Genomic DNA, 19,831 nt, shown 5'->3' with positions numbered 1-19,831 from the left:
GGCAGGTAACTTTTGAACTGGAAAGCAGTCTGTTTGCTGTGAACAGCTTTAGAAATGAGCCATTAGAAGTACCTGTGCAAAAATGTATTTAATGATACAACTTGATACTGTTTGCATGCAAATTTAAGATACATTAACAAGTCCTGCAATAATGAACTTTTGGATAAGTGGACAGCTTCTAAGCTATATTCAGTGTATGTTGTCTCTTGTGAGTAGATTTGTCTGGAAGATCTCTTTTTTTTTTTTTTTTTTTTTTCTTGTTTCTTCACAGAATAATCCAGTTTTGAAATGGTAGCCTATAAATTAGACCCCAAAGAAATGAAGGTATTGCCATTAGAACAGACCCCTTAAAGCAGAATGTCAATTTTAAAGGACTATCTTAGTATGGCATTCTATTTAAATTTAACATGTAGTATTTTCTTGGAACAAAAATACACTGACTGAAGCACGGCGCCATGCACAGCACTACTCAGGTTTTAGTCGGGATCCAGCTATCTGGAAGCACTTAGCTGTAAGTTTTTCTCAGGATGGTGAGGTTCAGTGCTGCTCGTTGCACCTGAGGCTGTCCTGCCATCCTTGTCAGATCTCATTGCTCGTACTCCACACCGACACCGGTGGAGGAGCAGCCCGGCCGGGCAGCGAGAGCTCTCAGGAACACGCTAATCCATGTGAACTGCACAGTTTAGCTAAAAATGCTGTCTGGCATTCCAAACCGTCAACTTCATTTTCTTCCAGGACGTGCAATAGATTCTTTCTTCAGAGCAGAGATTTTTTTTGGTTGCCAATATAAAGCAAGTTGAAGGGGTGTGACTTTCATGACAGAATCCTGCTCCGAGTGGAGTAAGGAGACTTGGCTGGCTGCAGCGCTCCAGGAATGCAGTGAGCTCATGGCCACCACACCCCCGGGTGCCTGCCTGCACGCTGCGTTTTTGCAATACGAAGCGTTAGGCTTCGTCTACGGCTTCTGGCGTGGTGGGAGGTGAGACTAGGTCAGGACGGTAGAGCGTTGTAGGCTGGGTTGGTGTGGTTATCTCATCTGTGTTGGTTTGAGTAAGCATGGGAAGAAAGCAGAAAAATGAGATGTCTAGTAGTCTTCTCAAATTATCACTTAGTCTTAGAAATGGCCGCATTGAGGGCTCAGTTTCAGTGTTTCCTGAAGATTTCTACTTTACTCTGGCGAGTAAAGAGAAAAAAGCTAGGGAGACCAGTCAGTTAAAATAGCTTAAGGGGTCTGTTAAAATAGTTCAATAGATAATCAGTCTGATCCTTAATAGCAACAACTAGTTGCCTTTTCTAATCTGTCAGATAAAGTGCTACGTTTGAGGAAAGGCTTAACTCCTCAATTTACCCATTCTGAGGAATTTGTAGAGCTTAGTCCGTTCTGTGACAGCGATGAGCGAATTGTGATTTCTGATACATTAGCTTACTGCTACTATTAGACTCAAAATTGAAAAGCAGAATAAGAAAACTAGCATTACTTTTTCCTTGTTTGTTTTTTTTTCAGGAAGGAAAGTCTTCTGTTGCATTTTCAGTAGTATAGGAACGTCCTCATGGCCTGACCAGCTTCTCTGGAATGTTTATGGCAAGGCTGAGCTTTATAGGTTTACCCCATAAACATTCTGATGAAGCTTCAATTTTGTTGTTACAGTGAGATCATCTCCTTCCTCATTAAGCTTTCATGCTGTGTCAGTCTATAAGAGTAACACAAGCTTGAAAGAGAGAGAAGAGCCAAAGAGAATGCAACTCTCAAAATAGTATAAAGAGTTGGCCTGTTACTGACTTCCTGCCCATGTGCTTAGTCAGTTAAGTGTGATTTGATGGTTCTTGTAACCAGCTTTTTCTTCATAACTGCTGTCCTGCTAGAATTAAATATTTGTTAGCTTTTTAGCAACTGTAGTTTAAAAAAAAAAAAGGGGGGGGGGGGAAGGTTAGGGGGCATGAAACCAAGAATGCTTAGTGGCTAAACACTGAGTATAGAGCTTACTGTTAACTTACTCCTATTTTAGTACATTAAAATGAGTCAGAGAACTCAACTATGATAAACCACGTAATTTAAAAGCTTGAGAGGACAAGGCATTTGATCTTCAAAGTGCTTTCATCTTCTGCAATGGTATAGGACATATGCCAACATATCTGTCTGATTGCAGGGTAGGGTTGGTTTGGGGTTCCGTGTTCAGGCAGTAGTGATTCTGCTGATGTGGTTTTCTTTTTAAAGGGATGTAAACTAAAAAAAGAACAAAAACATGAGACTATCTCCCTATATAAAAATTATTTTCTTTTGTGTGTAGCGGAAAGGAAGCCTCCTTTGTTTAATATGAACGCAATGAGTGCCTTATATCACATAGCGCAGAATGAATCCCCTACACTACAGTCTAATGAATGGTGAGTATTACTGAGGGAGGAATGTTGTAGGGAATTGCTGTAAATGGAGTGCTTTGTCATGCTGAGTTCTTGAAATGGCTGGATTCCTGTTGGGAGGATGCGAGCTGGGAGGTTCTTACTGGGTTCACTATACATTTTATATGCAAAATTGACCAATTATTAAATATGCGTTTTAGACTCTAGATTGCAGTAGGAAGAGGACGTGCTGCTGGAAGAACATAACATCTTGTTAAAAAAATTTCAGTTCATGGGTCAGTAAACTTTTGAAGCTCACAGGCTAGCCAGAAGTGTGGTTTTTAGTGTTTTTTAATCACAAACCACACTGTCAATTCCTAAATCTTGTTTTGTTGAAGTACTGCTTTGCAAGATGAAGACATTGCTTGTGTGTGGCAAGTGTCTGTTGCATAAACTTCAGAAGAATAAAGCACAGTAGTAACATTTCATGCCTCCCAGCCTCAACAACTGTCTTTGGAAACAGCAAACACAGTAACCTAATTTCAAAAGTTAAAAACTTCCTAATTATGTTTTTGTGAGCCATAGTCCTAGGCCTCTAACATAATACATTGTGCTTCATTTTTAGAAATTTTTTTCCACTTCCGCGATTTGCTGGTTACACTGTTTCACACCCCGGTGCTTGACAAAAGATTCAACTAATTTTATGCATTTTTCTGACCAAAAAAAATTCAATAATTTAATTTACTGAAAAATTGCAGTAGCAAAATCCCCTGTGACATGATGGGAAGGGGTGAGTGGTGGGGGAGGAAAGAAACAAAACCTGTACAACTGATGCACCGTTGTTTTCAGGGTATAATCCTGCCCTTCTGAAAACCTGTGTTCAGAGAGAGAAAGGGCGACGTAAAGAGTTTTATCTTATAGAAGAGAGACATTCCTAAACAAATCATAACCTTAAGTCTTACTTGTGACAGATTGCACAGTGGTGTAGGAGTTGTTCTGAGGGACCAAAGGCCTTTCAGGAATTGTGTGTTAATACAGGTTGTGGATGAAACACCTGCGCGCAGAGGTGGAACGGGGCAGGGGCTCGGATTAGACCTTGAAGAGTTTGTGCAATACAGAATTTGACAGGGTTGATGCTCGCAGTGAGATATATGGGTGTCTGCCTTTATACAGAACTTCTAATTCCTCTTGAATTGGCCCATATTTTTGCATTCTTAAGCTGAAATGTTTTGTCTGGAAGCTGAGGTTAAAGGGATCTACCTACTAATAGCAGTGGGCTTTGGCTTGACTAGGGATGTCAGAGGCTGTAATATGAAGTACTGGGTCTGTGTGGTTTTTCCCCACTCTTTCTGCTAGGAGCACCCAGATGTGAGTCTCTTAATTCCTTAATGAATTAAACTGGGTCATTAACTCAGATGGATTTTTATTTTTTTTTGCCTCTCCTTGTCACAGGTCTGATTATTTTCGAAACTTCGTAGATTCTTGCCTCCAGAAAATTCCTCAAGACAGGCCTACATCAGAGGAGCTTCTGAAGGTTGGCTTGCTTGTCCTTTTTGTTTTCCACATGGTATTAAAAAGGGGCCGTGCCCTCTGCTGATGCTCTGTCTCCAGTTAATGATGCGCTCTCTGCCCGTTAGCCCTGACACCTTCGAGCTGGTGGTGCTGGGGAGTGTACCAAGCTGACAGACCTGGCTTTACTGCCCCTTTGCAGTGGGTTGGGCAGTTCCCCAGGTGACTCTCCAAGCCAGCCTTGTTCTCATCATAAAAGAACACCTCACCAAGGGACACTAGGTGACCATCAGCTTGTCAAGAGTTTCAGTTTCTTAAGCTCAGTCTGTCCTTCCAGTGATTATAATTAATCTTGACAGAGCTGCCGTGCATTAGTTAACAAATACATTTCATTACTTCCCTCTTTATTTATTCTCTGCTATATATACACCCCTAAACACTTTTTATCCTCTCCCATCACCTACATACTTTACACATAGAACTGAAATTTGCTGTTCTAATAGTATCCTTGGGGGGGAAAGGGGCAGAGCAAAGCAGTTTTTCTTCCCCATACTTTTGTTGACATGAATAAGCCTCAGCCACCTGCAGGTTCTCTCTTGCTTTATTTCTTAGCTTTTTTTTTTTTGCCATTTCCCCCCCCCTCTCTTAATTTGTGCTCCCATATGCCGCAGATACTTGGTTTTCCTTGTTCTAGTCTGGAAACAAAGCCAGTGTGGTAGATTGTTGCAGTGTTGCAAAAAGCTGATGTGTTCCTAAGTGAATGCAACTCTGGTAGAAGTTAGGTGTTAGAGATGCTTTATTGTAAGTGTGCCTTTGATGGATTTCCTTTGTGGCATCAGGTGGCCTTCAGAATTTTGGTAACTTGTCATTCTTTTTACAGTGCCCATGACATTATTTTGGGATTTTTTTTATCCCAGCCATGTTTCTGCTAAACAGTGGTTTTCCAAAATCTTGCGTTGCAGTGAAAGGGATGCTATTTATGAAGGTTTTATCATCACCTTTTTGCATGTTTTTACTTAAATGGTTCTGAGGCCTTTTGCCTCTTTAGAAGCTGTGTATTCAGAAAGTAAATGTAATTATCCAGTAAAGGTTTCGGTGTGGGTGTGTAGTCCTGCCATTTCAGAATTCTGCAGATCGGTTTTATTTTGAGCAATGCACCGCAATTAAAGAGAACATTGACGGAAATTAAACGTTTGTGAATGTAATCCTTCCATATCTATAGTCTTGAAACAGCTGCATGCCACTTTACAGGGACAGGTAGGAAATGTGACATGTTAGAAATGGCAATGCAGTTCTCCAAAGGAACAAAATGAAACTAGCGGTGGTGTTAATAATGACTCATGCTTGCACAGCACATTTCATCTGGAGACTGCAAAAGCTGCTTCTGACATACATAGACAGGACTTGTTTTACCTAATGGCAAATGTAGCCACCTTTGCAGTGAAATGCAGTGAGTATCTCCAAAAAAAAGAACATGACATGGCTTACTGGTTTAGGGCTGAGCTTGAAGGTTCACAGCCTATTTTATGATTCAGAGCTGTATGCTGAATATTTGATTCACAAGCTTTTCTAAACAAGGAAAAGGGTTTTGTAGTGAGAGTTAGCTGATGAGTTAATGAACATTTGGTTAGGGATACTAACAAGCCTAACACCTTTTGCATTTATATGTTGCTCATCCCCCTGTAAACCACAGTTAGATAACATCTCTAAATACCCCATACACAAAGAAGTCTAGATTTAAACTGAACCCATTTTCATGGTATGTGAAATACCATTTCTGGGGTTTTTTACATCTTTATTTTTTGTTGGATGTCTCCCATCAGAAAGCAATCATTCTGCAATCTATCTGGATCATGAAGTCTTAAAATAGTGCCAATGTAAGCTGTAAAGGTATTCTCCTCCTGTGCAGAGAAGAGGGCTAACAAACCCAACTAGAGCTCATAATTCTATCCTGAAAACATGTGCACTGGATGCATAAGAGGTCACTCACCTATTTGTGTGTTCTGCAGCACATGTTTGTTCTTCGGGAGCGGCCCGAAACAGTGTTAATAGACTTGATTCAGAGAACAAAGGATGCAGTGAGAGAACTGGACAACCTGCAGTATCGTAAAATGAAGAAGCTCCTCTTCCAGGAGGCGCACAATGGCCCTGCAGTGGAAACCCAGGAGGAGGAGGAGGTGAGAAAAACTTTGGGTTTTATCACTGAAGCAGAAAATGATGCTGTCATTTAAATAACCACAACTCAGATATTGCTGAAATGAATGGAAGCTGTTTACGCATCTGGCTGTAAACTCAGTCTTCCTCTCTGTGCTTGGAATAAAGCTACCTCAAGGCACAAACAAGGACAAACAGGGTAGATGCCTAGTGCTGGCAAGAAGCTGTGCCATGTGTTCATGCTTGAACAGTTAGCTTCCAGTTCTGTAAATCCTAGCTTTCTTTGCCTGTTTATAAGGCTTCGTGAGGACTCTTTCAGCAACTGCAGTTAACCTCTATCTTGACTATACGTACAAGGCCCTTGACAGTCTTCTGGTTTTGTCTGGAGGATGTTGTTCTGAGTCCAAGACATAGAAATTTGTACTTGTTTGTTTGTTTTGGTTTTTTTTTTTTTTTAAAAAAATCAAGGAAATTAATTTGCCTTTTTTGGGTTGCATACTGCAATCTCCATGCAGAAATTGAGACGCTCTGGGTTGCCAGTCTCTCGCGTACAGAAAGGAGCTGTGTGAGGTGCAGGGTCCCAGCTGAGCACTTAGGGGATGCTAGTGTCAGAACAGTTTCTGGTGACATGCTGTTGCTGATACATGTTAGAGTTCAGCTTGTTAACAGGCTCACTGTTGAAAAGAACCTGACATGAGCCAGTTAATCTTGACAAGGTTGATTCTTTCTCGCCCCAGCATCCCACAAGAGAAGTGTTTCATGGCAATGCCTGGAGGGTGGGAACTGCCATGACGTGGCAGTAGATGCCTTTAGAAAGGAATGGAACGAACATTTAATTTGGTAATGTCCATAGATGCAACTGATGGATTCGGATTTTCTTAATAATTCCTTTCTCCTAGGAACAAGATCATGGTGTTGGCAGGACAGGAACAGTGAATAGTGTCGGAAGTAATCAGTCCATTCCTAGTATGTCTATCAGTGCCAGTAGCCAAAGCAGTAGTGTTAACAGTCTTCCAGATGCCTCGGATGATAAGAGCGAGCTGGATATGATGGAGGGGGACCACACCGTGATGTCAAATAGCTCTGTCATTCATTTAAAGCCGGTAAGCAGTGGATTTTTACTGGGTAGCTCTGAAGGTGTATAGAATGGGAGAGGATTTGGTAGGCACAATGACAAAAAGTAGAGTGCTTCCTATCGTAAGTCATTATCTGCAGGTGGTGCCCCAAATATATTAATGTGCACTGGAAACTTTGGGAGGTTGCTGTAAAAATAGTTTAATTCTGTCAATTCACTAAAAATTATTATATTAATTGAATTGTTTCAAAAGCAGTTTTCTTTACTGTGAGGAGTTGAAATGGCAGGTTGTGAGCAGGTTTATTTAGTGGATGCCCTTAATTTACAGAGCACTGGTTCATGGAACAAAAGGATGTGACATTTCCCCCTTTTTACCCTCCTAGTTAGCTAATTCTTAAATACAGGACCCCCAGTAGGGGCTGAAATATGTTCCTGAAGCACCCAGCTTCCCAGCACTTGATTTGAACATTTGGTTAACGAACAAAGATGCATGGATAAAGAAACACAGCACTCTGGCCATGGCAAGCTATGAAACCACTTCCCCTGCTTTACCTCTGCACGATGAAGGATAAACTGGGGAGTGTCCCTCTGAACCATGCTGCTCTTGCTGTGGAAGGGTTATCACACCTTTTCTCAAAGCAGTAACGTTTCCCTAGCTAATGATAGGTGTGGTTAAATGTTTTGTTCTTTGCCCAGATATGCAGCAAAGACAGGTATTTCCTCAGGGAGTTAATTAGTATATCATATCTAACTACTAATCACTCTGTGATGAATGACAAACTCCAAATAAGAATGTGGAATACACCACGACAAATTTTTAAATTTGCTTTGAGGTATTTCTGTAGTGGGTGTAATGAAAATATTCCTCTGTCTTTCAGGGTTACAAAGATTGTTATTTTTTTTTTCCTTCAGACTCAATATAATCTGCTTTATAGCTTTTATGTTTTGTTGAAGTAAACTGTTTAACTCAGTTTGCCGTTTTCCATTTATTTTTCTCATTTTCAGCTTTAATTAGTAATTTTCCTCCTAGTAATAAAAAAGCACAATGAAATTTCCAAAAGCAAGGATCCTAGGTCAGAGCTCTTGTTGCAGTTCATCCAACTTATTGGCAGGAGGATCTTTCAGGGCCACTGATTGTAAAATGTTTTTTCTTTATTTTAAATGTCTTTTGAACCAGGCCAAAATAAAAATCTTTAGTAACACAGTTTCTCTTTATTCTCTCACATTAATATTTGCTGATAAGGAGGAAGAAAACTACAGAGAGGAATCAGATCCTCGAACAAGGGCATCAGAACCCCAGTCTCCTCCCCAAGTATCTCGCCACAAGTCTCATTATCGCAACCGAGAGCACTTTGCTACTATACGCACAGCATCGCTGGTACGTTAGGGTTTTTATTTTGATGAAGTTGTATAGGGAGGGATGCCTTTGAACATAGGGCTATGAAACTACTTAGAGCTGTTAGGATTTCATCAGAATATGAGCTATCCTCGTTGACTGAGATATTATCACTGTAATAGCTTAATGTAAGTTAATAAAAGCTTAAATGCGACACCTGGGCAAATGTAATTTGTGTATATTAGATATTTTCAAAACCAATATACCTAGCAGAATGCAGGAAATTGTTTATAATAATAAGCTGGCTTTTTATTTTCATATGCATTTTATGTATATTTGTGTGTGTAGGTGCATGTATATGCACCCTCATTGCAGTGGGCTAAAAAGATGTTATTTAGTCCCAGCTTTACAACTATTGTACAGTTGTTCTGCTGGAGCCCATGTGAGCTTATCTTCTACAGCAGAATTCAGGTTTTAATCTGCTCTGCTGCCATTAGGATGTTTGCTTTTCTTTACAACTAAATCATATTTCTTTACTGAATAGTTTTCTTTTGTGGTTTGAAGACCGCCAAAAAGCAGATTAAGAAGCATTAACTTACTTTGGCCCAATATGGTTATCTTCCTAGGTGACAAGGCAAATGCAGGAACACGAACAAGACTCTGAACTCCGAGAGCAGATGTCTGGCTATAAACGTATGAGAAGGCAACACCAGAAGCAACTGATGGCATTAGAGAATAAACTGAAGGCAGAGATGGACGAGCATCGCCTCAGGTTGGACAAAGATCTTGAAACACAGCGTAACAATTTTGCAGCAGAAATGGAAAAGCTAATTAAAAAGCACCAAGCAGCCATGGAAAAAGAGGTAGGAGATTACAGTTTAGCAGACCGGTCTGTATTTGTTAATGACATTGAATTGTCCGCTTCCCCTCACTGATGAAGAGATGACATTGTAGTCTCTTACATGTCTGTTTTCAGGAGCCAAGCAAATTGCTAATTAGAAAAAGGCTAATACATCACCTCCTTACACTAAGGGGTTTATGTAACTAGAGGAAAGGTATGTCCTTCATCACAGTGCATTATACTAAATGTTAGTATACTGACCCTCCCCCCCCCCCAAAAAAAAAAAATACTGTCAGGGTTACTGTCAGGGTTTCCCTTCCTTTTGCCATCTACATGCTGTCAGTAACTGCCTGTCATCAAGTGTTACAGAGGCAGATCAGCCTGCAGAGAAATGTGCCAGCTACGCTTAAAAGTTCACTGTCTTGTTACTTATGGATATGGGGGGGTTTATGCTTTTAAATAATTTATAATGAAGTGGTGCCGCCTACAGCGATTATTGTTGATTCTTTGTTCGTCTTGGATCTCTCAGTGGAGGGCTAAGGATATAGTTTTACCGTAAGGTGTTGACTTTGTTAGGCAAGACCAGCTGAACAATAGGGCTGAGGAAATGAGGCACTGAAAAAGGACTGCTGGGTGCATGGATGGGGGGGTGGGATGAGGAGAGAGCGAGGGCAAGCTCCCGAGAGTCACGCTTATTGAGAGTCATGGTGAGTATCGTGGTGACCGTACCATGAGTTCCAGGTCTTGGGGCTGACATGGAACACGAGCCGTAATCCATCGGGACTCAGACTGATTCGGTGCTGGGTTTGCTGTAGGCTAAAGTGATGGCCAATGAAGAGAAGAAGTTTCAGCAGCATATTCAGGCCCAACAGAAAAAAGAATTGAACAGCTTCCTGGAGTCCCAGAAGAGAGAATATAAACTCCGTAAAGAGCAGCTGAAAGAGGTAACTCATCTGTAATGAGAACTGTGGACATAGTGCAGTGTATGACACAGTGCGAGAGCGGGGAGCATTCAGAAATGAAAGTGCCACTGTGTGCAAGAGATCTTTCGCTGGATTGCAGGAAGTTCTGCATTTCATGAGCAGAGTCCTGTACGTATGGGATTTGTTTCATATCTTTGACCTTATAGTTAAGAGGGTTTATTTATATGTTGGCACCTATATGCTTATCTTGTGAGAGTACAAACTTCTTCATTGTTTAGTACTACTTTGTAGACAGAAACACGCAAATTTGGCAATATTAAGGAGTGAAAAAAGGTAGTTTAAGAAAGGTCAGGAGCATGTTTCTCATACCTTGTTGCTGCAGATACTGACCATGCACTGCAGCAGTTACTGAAGTTTCTTACCACTTAAATGATATTTCTGTAGCAGCAGCAAGAAAACAGAGCAGTAAAGATGACCAACAGATTTTTTTAAAGGAAAATATCTGTAAAACACTATTTAATTTTAATGGAGAAAGCTGTGTAATAGTTTAATAATCACTGTATTGTAGTGAAAATCATGACCTTTGTGAAATGCAGAGAAGCTGTAGAATCAAACTTCCTGATTCTTTTTGTGGAGTGGCTGAAACCGTAAGAACTATAAATAATTTTTTTGAAAGAACCATTTAGTGCTCAACCATCAACTTGCGTGACGCAACTTTGGAACTTGCTCCAAAGGGGAATATTCCCAAACATAGACATTTCCCAGGAGAAAAAAAGGCTAAAGAGCAGCAGAGCCAAGAAAGATCTAACAAAAACTGTAGTAGCGTGGGCTCTTTATAATAACATAGAATCTTTTTCTAAGTGGGCAGTAGATCACAGAGCACCAAGAAACACTGATGAAATACAGAGGAGTTCTGTCTCATACTTAATTGAAATATATTACAACAAGTCTAGTTACCGTACGGGCATCTCTAGCAGGCAGCTCAAGCAAGCAGAGTCTTTTTCTAAAGATGCTTCATGCTGTGTATTGAATTTAATACAAATGCAGAAACTGTGGCCTTAAGTTTCACCTGTGAACTTCTTTATGTGGTTTTTGTAACTTAGGGCATCCTAGAGAGTGGCTCTCGCTCAATGAGTTACTTACAAAATGTCTATCTGTTCCAATCCAGCAAGACACAATAATTCTCTAATGTGCTTCTAAAGGCTGGAGCTTCGCTTGAGCAATAGGATGACAACGGTTTCCTTCTCAGTCCTTTGGGGAGCCTGTAAAAACGTTTGTCAGGCAGTATGGCAGGACCTCCAAGTTTCTCTATTTTCAGTGGCAAACAGTTATTTTTACATTTTGAGCTAATATATATGTTTGGAAACTGTGGACATGAGCCAGCACTTCAGCCAGTTAAAATGGCCAATGCAAAAAAAAAAAAAGTTGTAGATAAATTTGTTCCACAGTGAATTGCATCCTGGTGTTCCCGGTATGATGCGTTTTGCAGAGGCTGGGATGGTACCGGCCATGAGAAGACAAGGTGGAACAGGTCTGAAACCTTGTTTTTTAGGCAGGTCCATCCAGTTGTTCAGGGCCAAGGAGGAGCTTAATGTGACTATTCCACAATTAATTACTTTGCTGTTATCAGGAGCTGAATGAAAACCAGAGCACTCCAAAGAAGGAGAAGCAGGAGTGGCTCTCCAAGCAGAAGGAGAACATCCAGCATTTCCAGGCAGAGGAAGAAGCCAACTTGCTGAGGCGTCAGAGGCAGTACTTGGAGCTGGAGTGTCGCCGCTTCAAGAGACGGATGCTCCTTGGCCGCCATAATCTGGAGCAGGACCTGGTTCGGGAGGTAAGAGATGAGACCTGGAACCACCTGTGTGAAATGTGTCTCACCGGAGCACCTGCAGTCCAACTCCAATCTCACTGAAGTGTTCATTACCACATCTAAAGTTTTTTGTTAAAATAATGGTTCAATATGTTTTGCGACGCCATCTGGTAATCCCTGTGGCATTTAGGGGATCATGCAGAATCAAATGTTCAGATTAGTGCCTTATTGTGGGAGAATTGTTAGATCCAAAAAGACAACAGACACAACAGTTACGGTCCTTTCCAGAAAATGCTTACTGTGAATCCTGTTGAGAACAGGAAGAAAAGTGACATGAGGAAGGAAAAATTACCAGTGGTAGTGCTGTCTGCTTCTGATAAGACGTAGAAGCTCTGTGCTCTGTCCTCAAATGCCTTGGAAAAGAGAGAAATGCCCTTGTGAACAAAGTGAAATGTCACGTTGTAAATGGAAGTCCAAGCAAGTACAAAGAGCCTAATAATTCCCTCTGTCCTTCTGTTAGGAGTTAAACAAAAGGCAGACACAGAAGGACCTGGAGCACGCCATGCTGCTGCGCCAGCACGAGTCCATGCAGGAGCTGGAGTTCCGCCACCTCAGTACCATCCAGAAGATGCGCTGTGAGCTGATCCGACTCCAGCACCAGACCGAGCTCACCAACCAGCTGGAATACAACAAACGCCGGGAGCGGGAGCTGCGGCGTAAGCACGTCATGGAGGTCCGGCAGCAGCCCAAGAGCCTGAAGGTACCAAGTGATGTAGGAGCTCTGGGTGTGAGCTGCTGGTGGTGGTGGAAAAGTGGTACCTTACAGCTCGTTTCTCATTTGCAGTGCATGCAGGTCCAAGGTATTTTGAAGCTCGTTAATTTGAAGAGGTGTCTCATTCTGTAATGAATACATTTTTTTAACAAGTGTCATACTTGTCAAGCTGTGCCACCGCAGCCCTACAAGCACCATGCGTATGAGCCATAGCAATGGTGATCAGGGCTGCAGTGTATTGTAGGCAGGCCATAGCAGGACTATTCCCTCATGTTATTTGAAAAGCTATTGTTCTCAGCAGTGTGCCTTCCTTTTTGTAGTAGTTTGATTTAATATATATATTTAATATATATAATAGTTTTAATCTTCAAAGTGCTCTTTTTCCCCACTCTTCTTTCTCCTACACCATTTCCTGATTCTCTTCTCCCCCCATATACAAGAATAAAATCTATTTTTCTGTAATGAAGCAGTGTCATTTAAAAACAAACAAACAAAAAGCTTTGTGTTGCTGTATGCATCAAAATGAACTGCACTATTGGTCTTGGCTAGCTCACCTTGTTATTGTTTTTATATTAAGGCTGGTGTGCTAGCAAGAACAGGGGGGAAGAGGGAGATACTGGCCAACTGCAGTGTCCTCAGGAAGCTCCTAGCACTGACCTTTGCTGGGTTGTGCTCTCATGGGTTTCCCATGCTGCCTTTGCCTTGCGGTGGCTGACCAGAACTATGGGGCCTCTGTAATTGAGGCTCTTAGTGTTTTCATTGTAAGCCTTTGCTTCATCCAAAGAAGTCCAGTGGTTTATTCTGAAGTGTCTGAGAAGGGAGTATAAGGCCTTTCACAAAGCTGCCTGGTACATTTCCTTTGAGGAGGCAGACTTCTTCTCTCCACCCAGTGTTCAGCTGTGCCAGTAGCAAAATGAGTGTATGGCATACTGAGCATGGGGTTTCTTTGTTGTTCCAGGTCTTTCCTCTTCGTGATATTTCCCATCTGACTTAGTTTTCACCACCTGCAAGTTACCCTCTCACAGAGAAAATCACCAACTTGAAAATAGGACTTCAGCAAAAAAAAAAAAAAAAAATAAAATACCTGATTTGTCAATATTAGAATAATATTAAATAGTGAAAACCTAGCTTGTGAGAACAAGGGACCATCTGATCGCTGTTGAGAATCTCCAAGGATATAGTGTATAAATAGCTGATGACTTCACAGGGAAGCTGCGCTGCACTCTGAGCTGAATAAAACTGAAGCAGCTGTATTAGGTTGATCCTTCTGAGATTAGCATGAATGAGTTCTGCCTCCCCAAGGTGATGCGGTGCAGACACGAGTGGGCACCGTGTCCGTTCTCGTGCCCTGGCTAGCAGTCGGGACAGCAGGATGGGCCGTCCCTCTGGGGTGCAGAAGGCTCGGCTGCCCTCTCCCCTCTGCAGACTCGTCGACCTTTTCCACCCAGAGCAGGGCTGGAGCGTTTTGCAGGGGGCATGGGAAGATTGTACTTTGCTTTGCATGGCTGTTCTGCGATTAGTGAAGGATTTCAGGCTTGAGCTGTCAATCCAGCACCTTTGCGTACACACAGTGCTAATAACGCAGCCTGCTGGACAACCGTTCCGTTTGTAGCAAAATCCCCTGTTTATCGAGACTGTTCGATAGTATTAACTCTTCTCTTGCTTCGGACTAATGCAGGCAAGTATTCTTAATTGATTAGATAATTTGACTGTTTGTTCACTTTCTCTCTCCAGCAATGTTTTCCCTCGAGGGCACGTGTTTCAGGCTTTCCCTTTGTTATTTAGTGAGGTCCTTTGTCCTGAAAGCAGGTTTTTAACGGTCCGTGTCTGTTGCTGCTATTACAGCACCAAAAGGACCAATAACTGGAATTCACCCTTCAGTGAAATCTGCTCTGTTGTATTTTTGAGTGTGTTAATTGTGATGCAAATACCCTCTTGCTGGTATTTCACAATACTAGGTCAAAATGATCTTGTCAGAAGTCTGACTGGAAATCTTACCCCTCCCTTCTGTTTCCTGTTGTTAAAGACTTTGGATTGGAAGCCTGTAAACAGGGTCTGGTGTCTAAGCAAGACTTCACAGAAAGTGAGGACAAAACAGATTGCTAGTGTTTTGCTTTGACCAGGTCCCTGACAGGAATGTGTAACCTGCTGACACTTCCCTTAAGGGCAGGGAGAAACAACCTTAAAGGTTTCCTGGAGGGAAATAACTCCCTGTGAATTTAGAAATGGTAAAAGTGATGTATTCCTCTCCCTGATACATGTTTTGGTTTGAATGAAACTCATTTTTGTCCTGCTTTCTGCATTAGGGTAGCAAAGTGGGATTGTTGGTTTATGCAGCAAAGCATGCTGATGTCTAAATTGGGCTGGATATATTGACGGATCCCACTGCATCTTTCTAGGTAGCTACAAGTGCTGCACTTATCACCTACCCTGCTGAGCCTTGAGTTAGTGCCAGGAGCAGGCAGTGGAGGAGCTGACAGGAGACATGCACATGTATCTGCCTGGCTGGTTCAGATCTCAGAGCTCTTCCAGCTTATTCAAGGGACAGGGACCTGATCCTATGCTCTGTTCCCCAGTGCTTCAGGATTTGGCCATGATGGCTGACAGTGGGAATGACCCAGAGTGTGTACTGACTGCCCTGCTGTGGGCGTTTAGGGTTTTTGTTTGTTTGTTTTTCCTTGCCGTGAAGAACTTGAGTATCTGTCAGTTAACCAGCATGGCTTATTGTTTGTGGATTTTGTTCAGTTAGAAGCATCCCTGCCAGCCCCCCTGTAGAAAGACGCAGGGAACTCCAGAACACCTTCCTTTTCAGGGTCTTAAAACACTTAGTAGGTGTTAACCCTCACAAGCTGCTCTGGAGGCAGGTAAAAGAAAAAAAGTAATTCATTTCCTCAAGGTCATACAGAAAAGTCAGGTCCAGATGCCTTTTCTGGGATTGATGTTTCCCAGCCCTGTGTGCAGTCACAAAGTTACATCTCTAAACAATATAGAGATCCTAGCAAGTGCAAAGGGGAGAACTCAATCTCCAGTAAACCTCTGTCAGGACTGGGGAGTTGTTTTGTTTGCCAGAGTAGCACAATGCTAATGTTGCTTGTGGTGTACATCTTCAAGCGTCTCGTCTTTCTCAGCCATTTTTTAGAGCATTTATGAAAACCAGGCTCTTAAGGTGTATTCTGACCCTCGATATTATCTTCATCAAAACCTCAGTGGAAAAAGTGCTGCTCTTTTTCCCTGTCCCGTCCCATGCACGAAATCTGTTTCTTTTCATAACATTAAGTGCTGTTTGTATATATGTGCCATATAAGCACAGTCATGTGTAAGTATGGCTTTTGGTGCTAATAAATATTAGTCCTGTCCCTCAAGAACTTTTCTTGAAAAGCAACACCCAGGACTGGATCCAGTCCAGTGACAAATGTGAGGCTCTTTGTGCAGAGACAGCTGTATTTAGGCTGGAGCTTTGTTATAAAAGTGTCTGTATTGTAATTGTTTCGCACAGTAGCAGTGTCAAAGCAGCTGCAGCAATAGTCATTGCCTCTTGTGTATTTTGCTTCCCTCCTTTGCACTGTAGATGTTAATATACATTTGTGGATTCTTGAACTCATATCCTTAATGTAATCCTAAATATCCATTTGAATGGATATTTCTCCCATTTGAAACATGCTGGTTTTTTCTTTGTTTGTGTCCCCTCCATCTTTCCAGTCAAAAGAACTACAGATAAAGAAGCAGTTTCAGGATACATGCAAGATCCAAACCAGACAATACAAAGCACTGAGAAACCATCTGCTGGAGACCACGCCAAAGAGTGAACATAAAGCTGTCCTCAAACGGCTCAAGGAGGAGCAGACCCGGAAGCTGGCTATCCTGGCTGAGCAGTATGATCACAGCATTAATGAAATGCTCTCTACACAAGCTGTGAGTCGCCTCCGAGGGACCCAGGGTTCCTCAGCCAAATAGGGATGTTTGCATTTTAACCGATCTGTATCCTGACAGCAGGCTATCTGCTTCCTTGCTACACGCCCCATACCCTGCACAGTCATTCCTCTGTGTTTAAAAAGCAGCATTCAAACGCAGAGGAAAGAGGTATTACCCCCTTCAGGCAGGCTGAAGTCGAAGCTGCTGTAGCAGAGATGCAAAGCGATGCATCTGTGTGGCCAGAGGACTGCTTTTGCATGAAGTTTGACAGCATTAACAATGCTCTAACAGGGGTGTTTAATAACGCGCAGCTTGCTGTCTTAAGTCATTTCGGTTTTGCCTTGTCAACGGTACCAACCAAAGCAGGCCCCACTGGTGGAAAATGCTCACTGAGGCATAGAGGGGTCCACAGTTTTGACTGTGCATCTGAAGTAATGGTAAAAGTGTTGTGGAAGTTCTGCGATTCCTTCTTTAAGAGATTCCTTCTTTAACAAATTTCCACTTGAGCAATGCCCTGAGTCCTTACTACAACTGAACGTGCAGTTTTCTTTGCGCTTCTTGCATATGGCATCCAGCTCACATTGCTCTGTACAAATATGATGCTGTGAGGCAGGGTAGCTGGCTTAATTTGTGTATGGGGAGGTTAAAAGTTCAGTATCATACTGCTTTTAGGTTTATGCCATTATATTCTTTTGCCCAAAGTCCTGCGTTGGCAGGGATGTGGACTTAAGTCTCCTGCGTACAGGTAATTGGTTAATCCACCTGAACAGAGCAAGAGATCTTCTCTTTGCCTCTAGCAAAAGGAGAGCTGTGGATGTTAGCACCTCCAGCAGTCTGGTCTCTGCAGTATGGATCGTGGTTCCTGAGGTGCCACTGCTCATCAGCATCACTTGCATCAGCGCTGTGGGCTCACTGTCACCAGTCTTTGTCACTATAGGTCCTCTGTTCAGTGAAATGAAGTACAATAGAGACCAATTGTATTGCTAAGAAAACAAAGTCCCATCCCATTCTCTCCCACTCCCCACAGTCCTCCCCCAGAGTGTCATGAGTGGTTACCCCATAGTGAAATGTCTCTATTGTCTGTCTTTCCCAGCTGCGTTTGGATGAAGCACAGGAAGCAGAGTGCCAGGTTTTGAAGATGCAGCTGCAGCAAGAATTGGAGCTGCTGAATGCATATCAGAGTAAAATCAAGATGCAGGCAGAAGCCCAGCATGATCGGGAGCTGCGTGATCTTGAACAGAGGGTATCCCTCCGTCGGGCCCTCCTTGAGCAGAAGGTAAAATGGGCATGCAAGCATCATTAGCATGCTCCGTATTTCAGATCTTAAATTGCACTGTACTTCTCAATAGAGAAATTACTTTTACCTTGCTGTATATAGTAACACAGATCATTTGGGTATTTGTCTCTCTGGGTTGATAGCTCAGTGACACATAGGCTGAACTTTCTGCCAGCTCAGTCATCCTATGTGAGCAGCTTCTGGCTGGGATAAAGCTGCTTGAAGTGTGCCAGAGGGAGCCGTGCCTCTCTGGGCAGAAGGGAAAGTGAACTCTCCTTTCTGTCTCTGAGCTGCAGATTAGCTTCCCCAGCTCATTAGAGGGTGGACAATAACAACCTAAAGCTAGCGGGGGCGGCGGGGGGGGGAGCTTTTGAAATTTGTATAGTATTAGTAGTAGATATCTTTGGGGAGGGAGGGGAAGAAAAGGTACAAAGTATTTGAGGCTGTGTGTTTTATGGTAATATTATTTTAATGCAGATCTGTTCCACGTGTAAGTTTGTGGAGACCAGGTTGCAGTTTCCCTGTGAAACTATGCTTGTTATAAGCAAACTGAAGTAACCAGACCCCCAGGCGTGGGTGCCCTGCTGCTCCCTAGACGTCAGCTTGTAACTGGCTGTGTGCATTAAGGTGCTCCTTGTCGAAGAATGCTTTTCTACGCAGTGCCAGACATGTGGCCTGTATAGAAATCTGAGCGGCCTACGCAAACCCAGGGAAGGGTAATGCACCAGTCAGGGGAAGGAAATGCACAATCAGCCTTCCTCCTGCAAATTTTTTCCCCTTTGATTTGCCCTGTGGGTGCCAGCCATTGCCATTTATGCAACAGTGCTAAACTTGGCCGATCGGTGATTATTAAATTAGGGCAATTACTCTGTGGCCTCAAGGTTCTTTACACTTAACTTCTCCCAGAGGCTCACAGAGGGATGCGGAGTTGAGAGAGGGCCCTCGTTGGCATAAAACTGCTCCACCTCACGGTCACCCGAGGAAGCATCTCTGAGGAGACAGTACAGTCCTATTGTGCTTTGGTCTCCTGCAAGTAGACAGGAATCTCTGCAGGTAACCGAATTTGTGAAAACTGAGTTCCCATGTGGCGCTCACATGTGCAATAGCTGTGTTTAGACCCCATCACTAGTTATTTTGCTCCCGTTGAGAAGAGGAGAGCTCCTGTCACAGCCCTGCCTTTGAGTATGTATTTATGCTGGGTGTGCATTGCCCTCTGGCGGCATGATCTGCTGGGAGCTCTGGGGAGAAGCCTGCCACAGTGAGCCTGGTGCTGGTCACTGCTCCTTCTCTGTGGGAGCAACATACATTGCACTGCACATAGTGTGATGTTAAAAGCTGAAGCGAGGCCAGTGACTTCAGGAAACACACATCGACCAGTAGAAACGTTGTACAAGTCTTTCATTGTAGACCAGAATTGAAGTGTCTGCACATAGAAAGCCCCTGCATAGCATTTGGCATCAGGAATGGTGATAGAGGATACTTCATAGAAAGGAAAAAAACGATAAAAATAAGACCTAGCATAATTTTTTGCGTGTGTTTGTGTCTCTGTGTTGCATTAGAATAGCAAAAAATTGGATGGTGCTTCCACCTCCATAGGTTTATTTAGCAGTACCTGCAGTCCTAGCACACTGCGAGTCACAAAGTCACGGACCAGCGATGAGACTCCGTTTCTTGATGGGGTTACAGTCACTTAGCAGCAGCTTAAGAGAAGATGTGTGGATGCAAAGATAGATGCATCCTTCTTTTGCAAGGGTGTTTTCGGGGAGGAGAGGTGTCGTTCTGTTTTTGTAAGAATTTAAGAGTTGTGAGTCCTCTGGTGCAGGTCGCTCAGCGATGTCACCTGGTATTTGCTTGCACGTACAAACTGAAACTGGGAGCCAGAGAAA

General features: G+C 42.7%; 1 protein-coding gene across 5 annotated transcripts in view; it reads left to right on the top strand.

Annotated features, from left to right (window-relative positions):
• Positions 1-19,831, top strand: part of TAOK1 (TAO kinase 1) — a 68,504-nt gene that overhangs the window by 43,694 nt on the left and 4,979 nt on the right. For all 5 annotated transcript variants that reach the window (XM_032993425.2, XM_032993630.2, XM_032993702.2 and 2 more), the window contains exons 9-19: positions 2,289-2,382; positions 3,790-3,871; positions 5,856-6,023; positions 6,900-7,103; positions 8,319-8,453; positions 9,038-9,274; positions 10,068-10,196; positions 11,806-12,009; positions 12,506-12,745; positions 16,457-16,669; positions 17,763-17,945. In XM_032993425.2, coding sequence (XP_032849316.1) covers positions 2,289-2,382; positions 3,790-3,871; positions 5,856-6,023; positions 6,900-7,103; positions 8,319-8,453; positions 9,038-9,274; positions 10,068-10,196; positions 11,806-12,009; positions 12,506-12,745; positions 16,457-16,669; positions 17,763-17,945 — 1,889 coding nt within the window. The remainder of the gene's footprint in view (positions 1-2,288; positions 2,383-3,789; positions 3,872-5,855; positions 6,024-6,899; positions 7,104-8,318; positions 8,454-9,037; positions 9,275-10,067; positions 10,197-11,805; positions 12,010-12,505; positions 12,746-16,456; positions 16,670-17,762; positions 17,946-19,831) is intronic.

This window comes from Tyto alba, unplaced genomic scaffold (genome assembly GCF_018691265.1).
Source record: "Tyto alba isolate M040663 unplaced genomic scaffold, T.alba_DEE_v4.0 Super-Scaffold_19, whole genome shotgun sequence".
In the NCBI taxonomy this organism is placed as follows: domain Eukaryota; kingdom Metazoa; phylum Chordata; class Aves; order Strigiformes; family Tytonidae; genus Tyto; species Tyto alba.
Note: the sequence above shows the minus strand (reverse complement) of the source record. Positions and strands in the feature narration are given on the sequence as shown.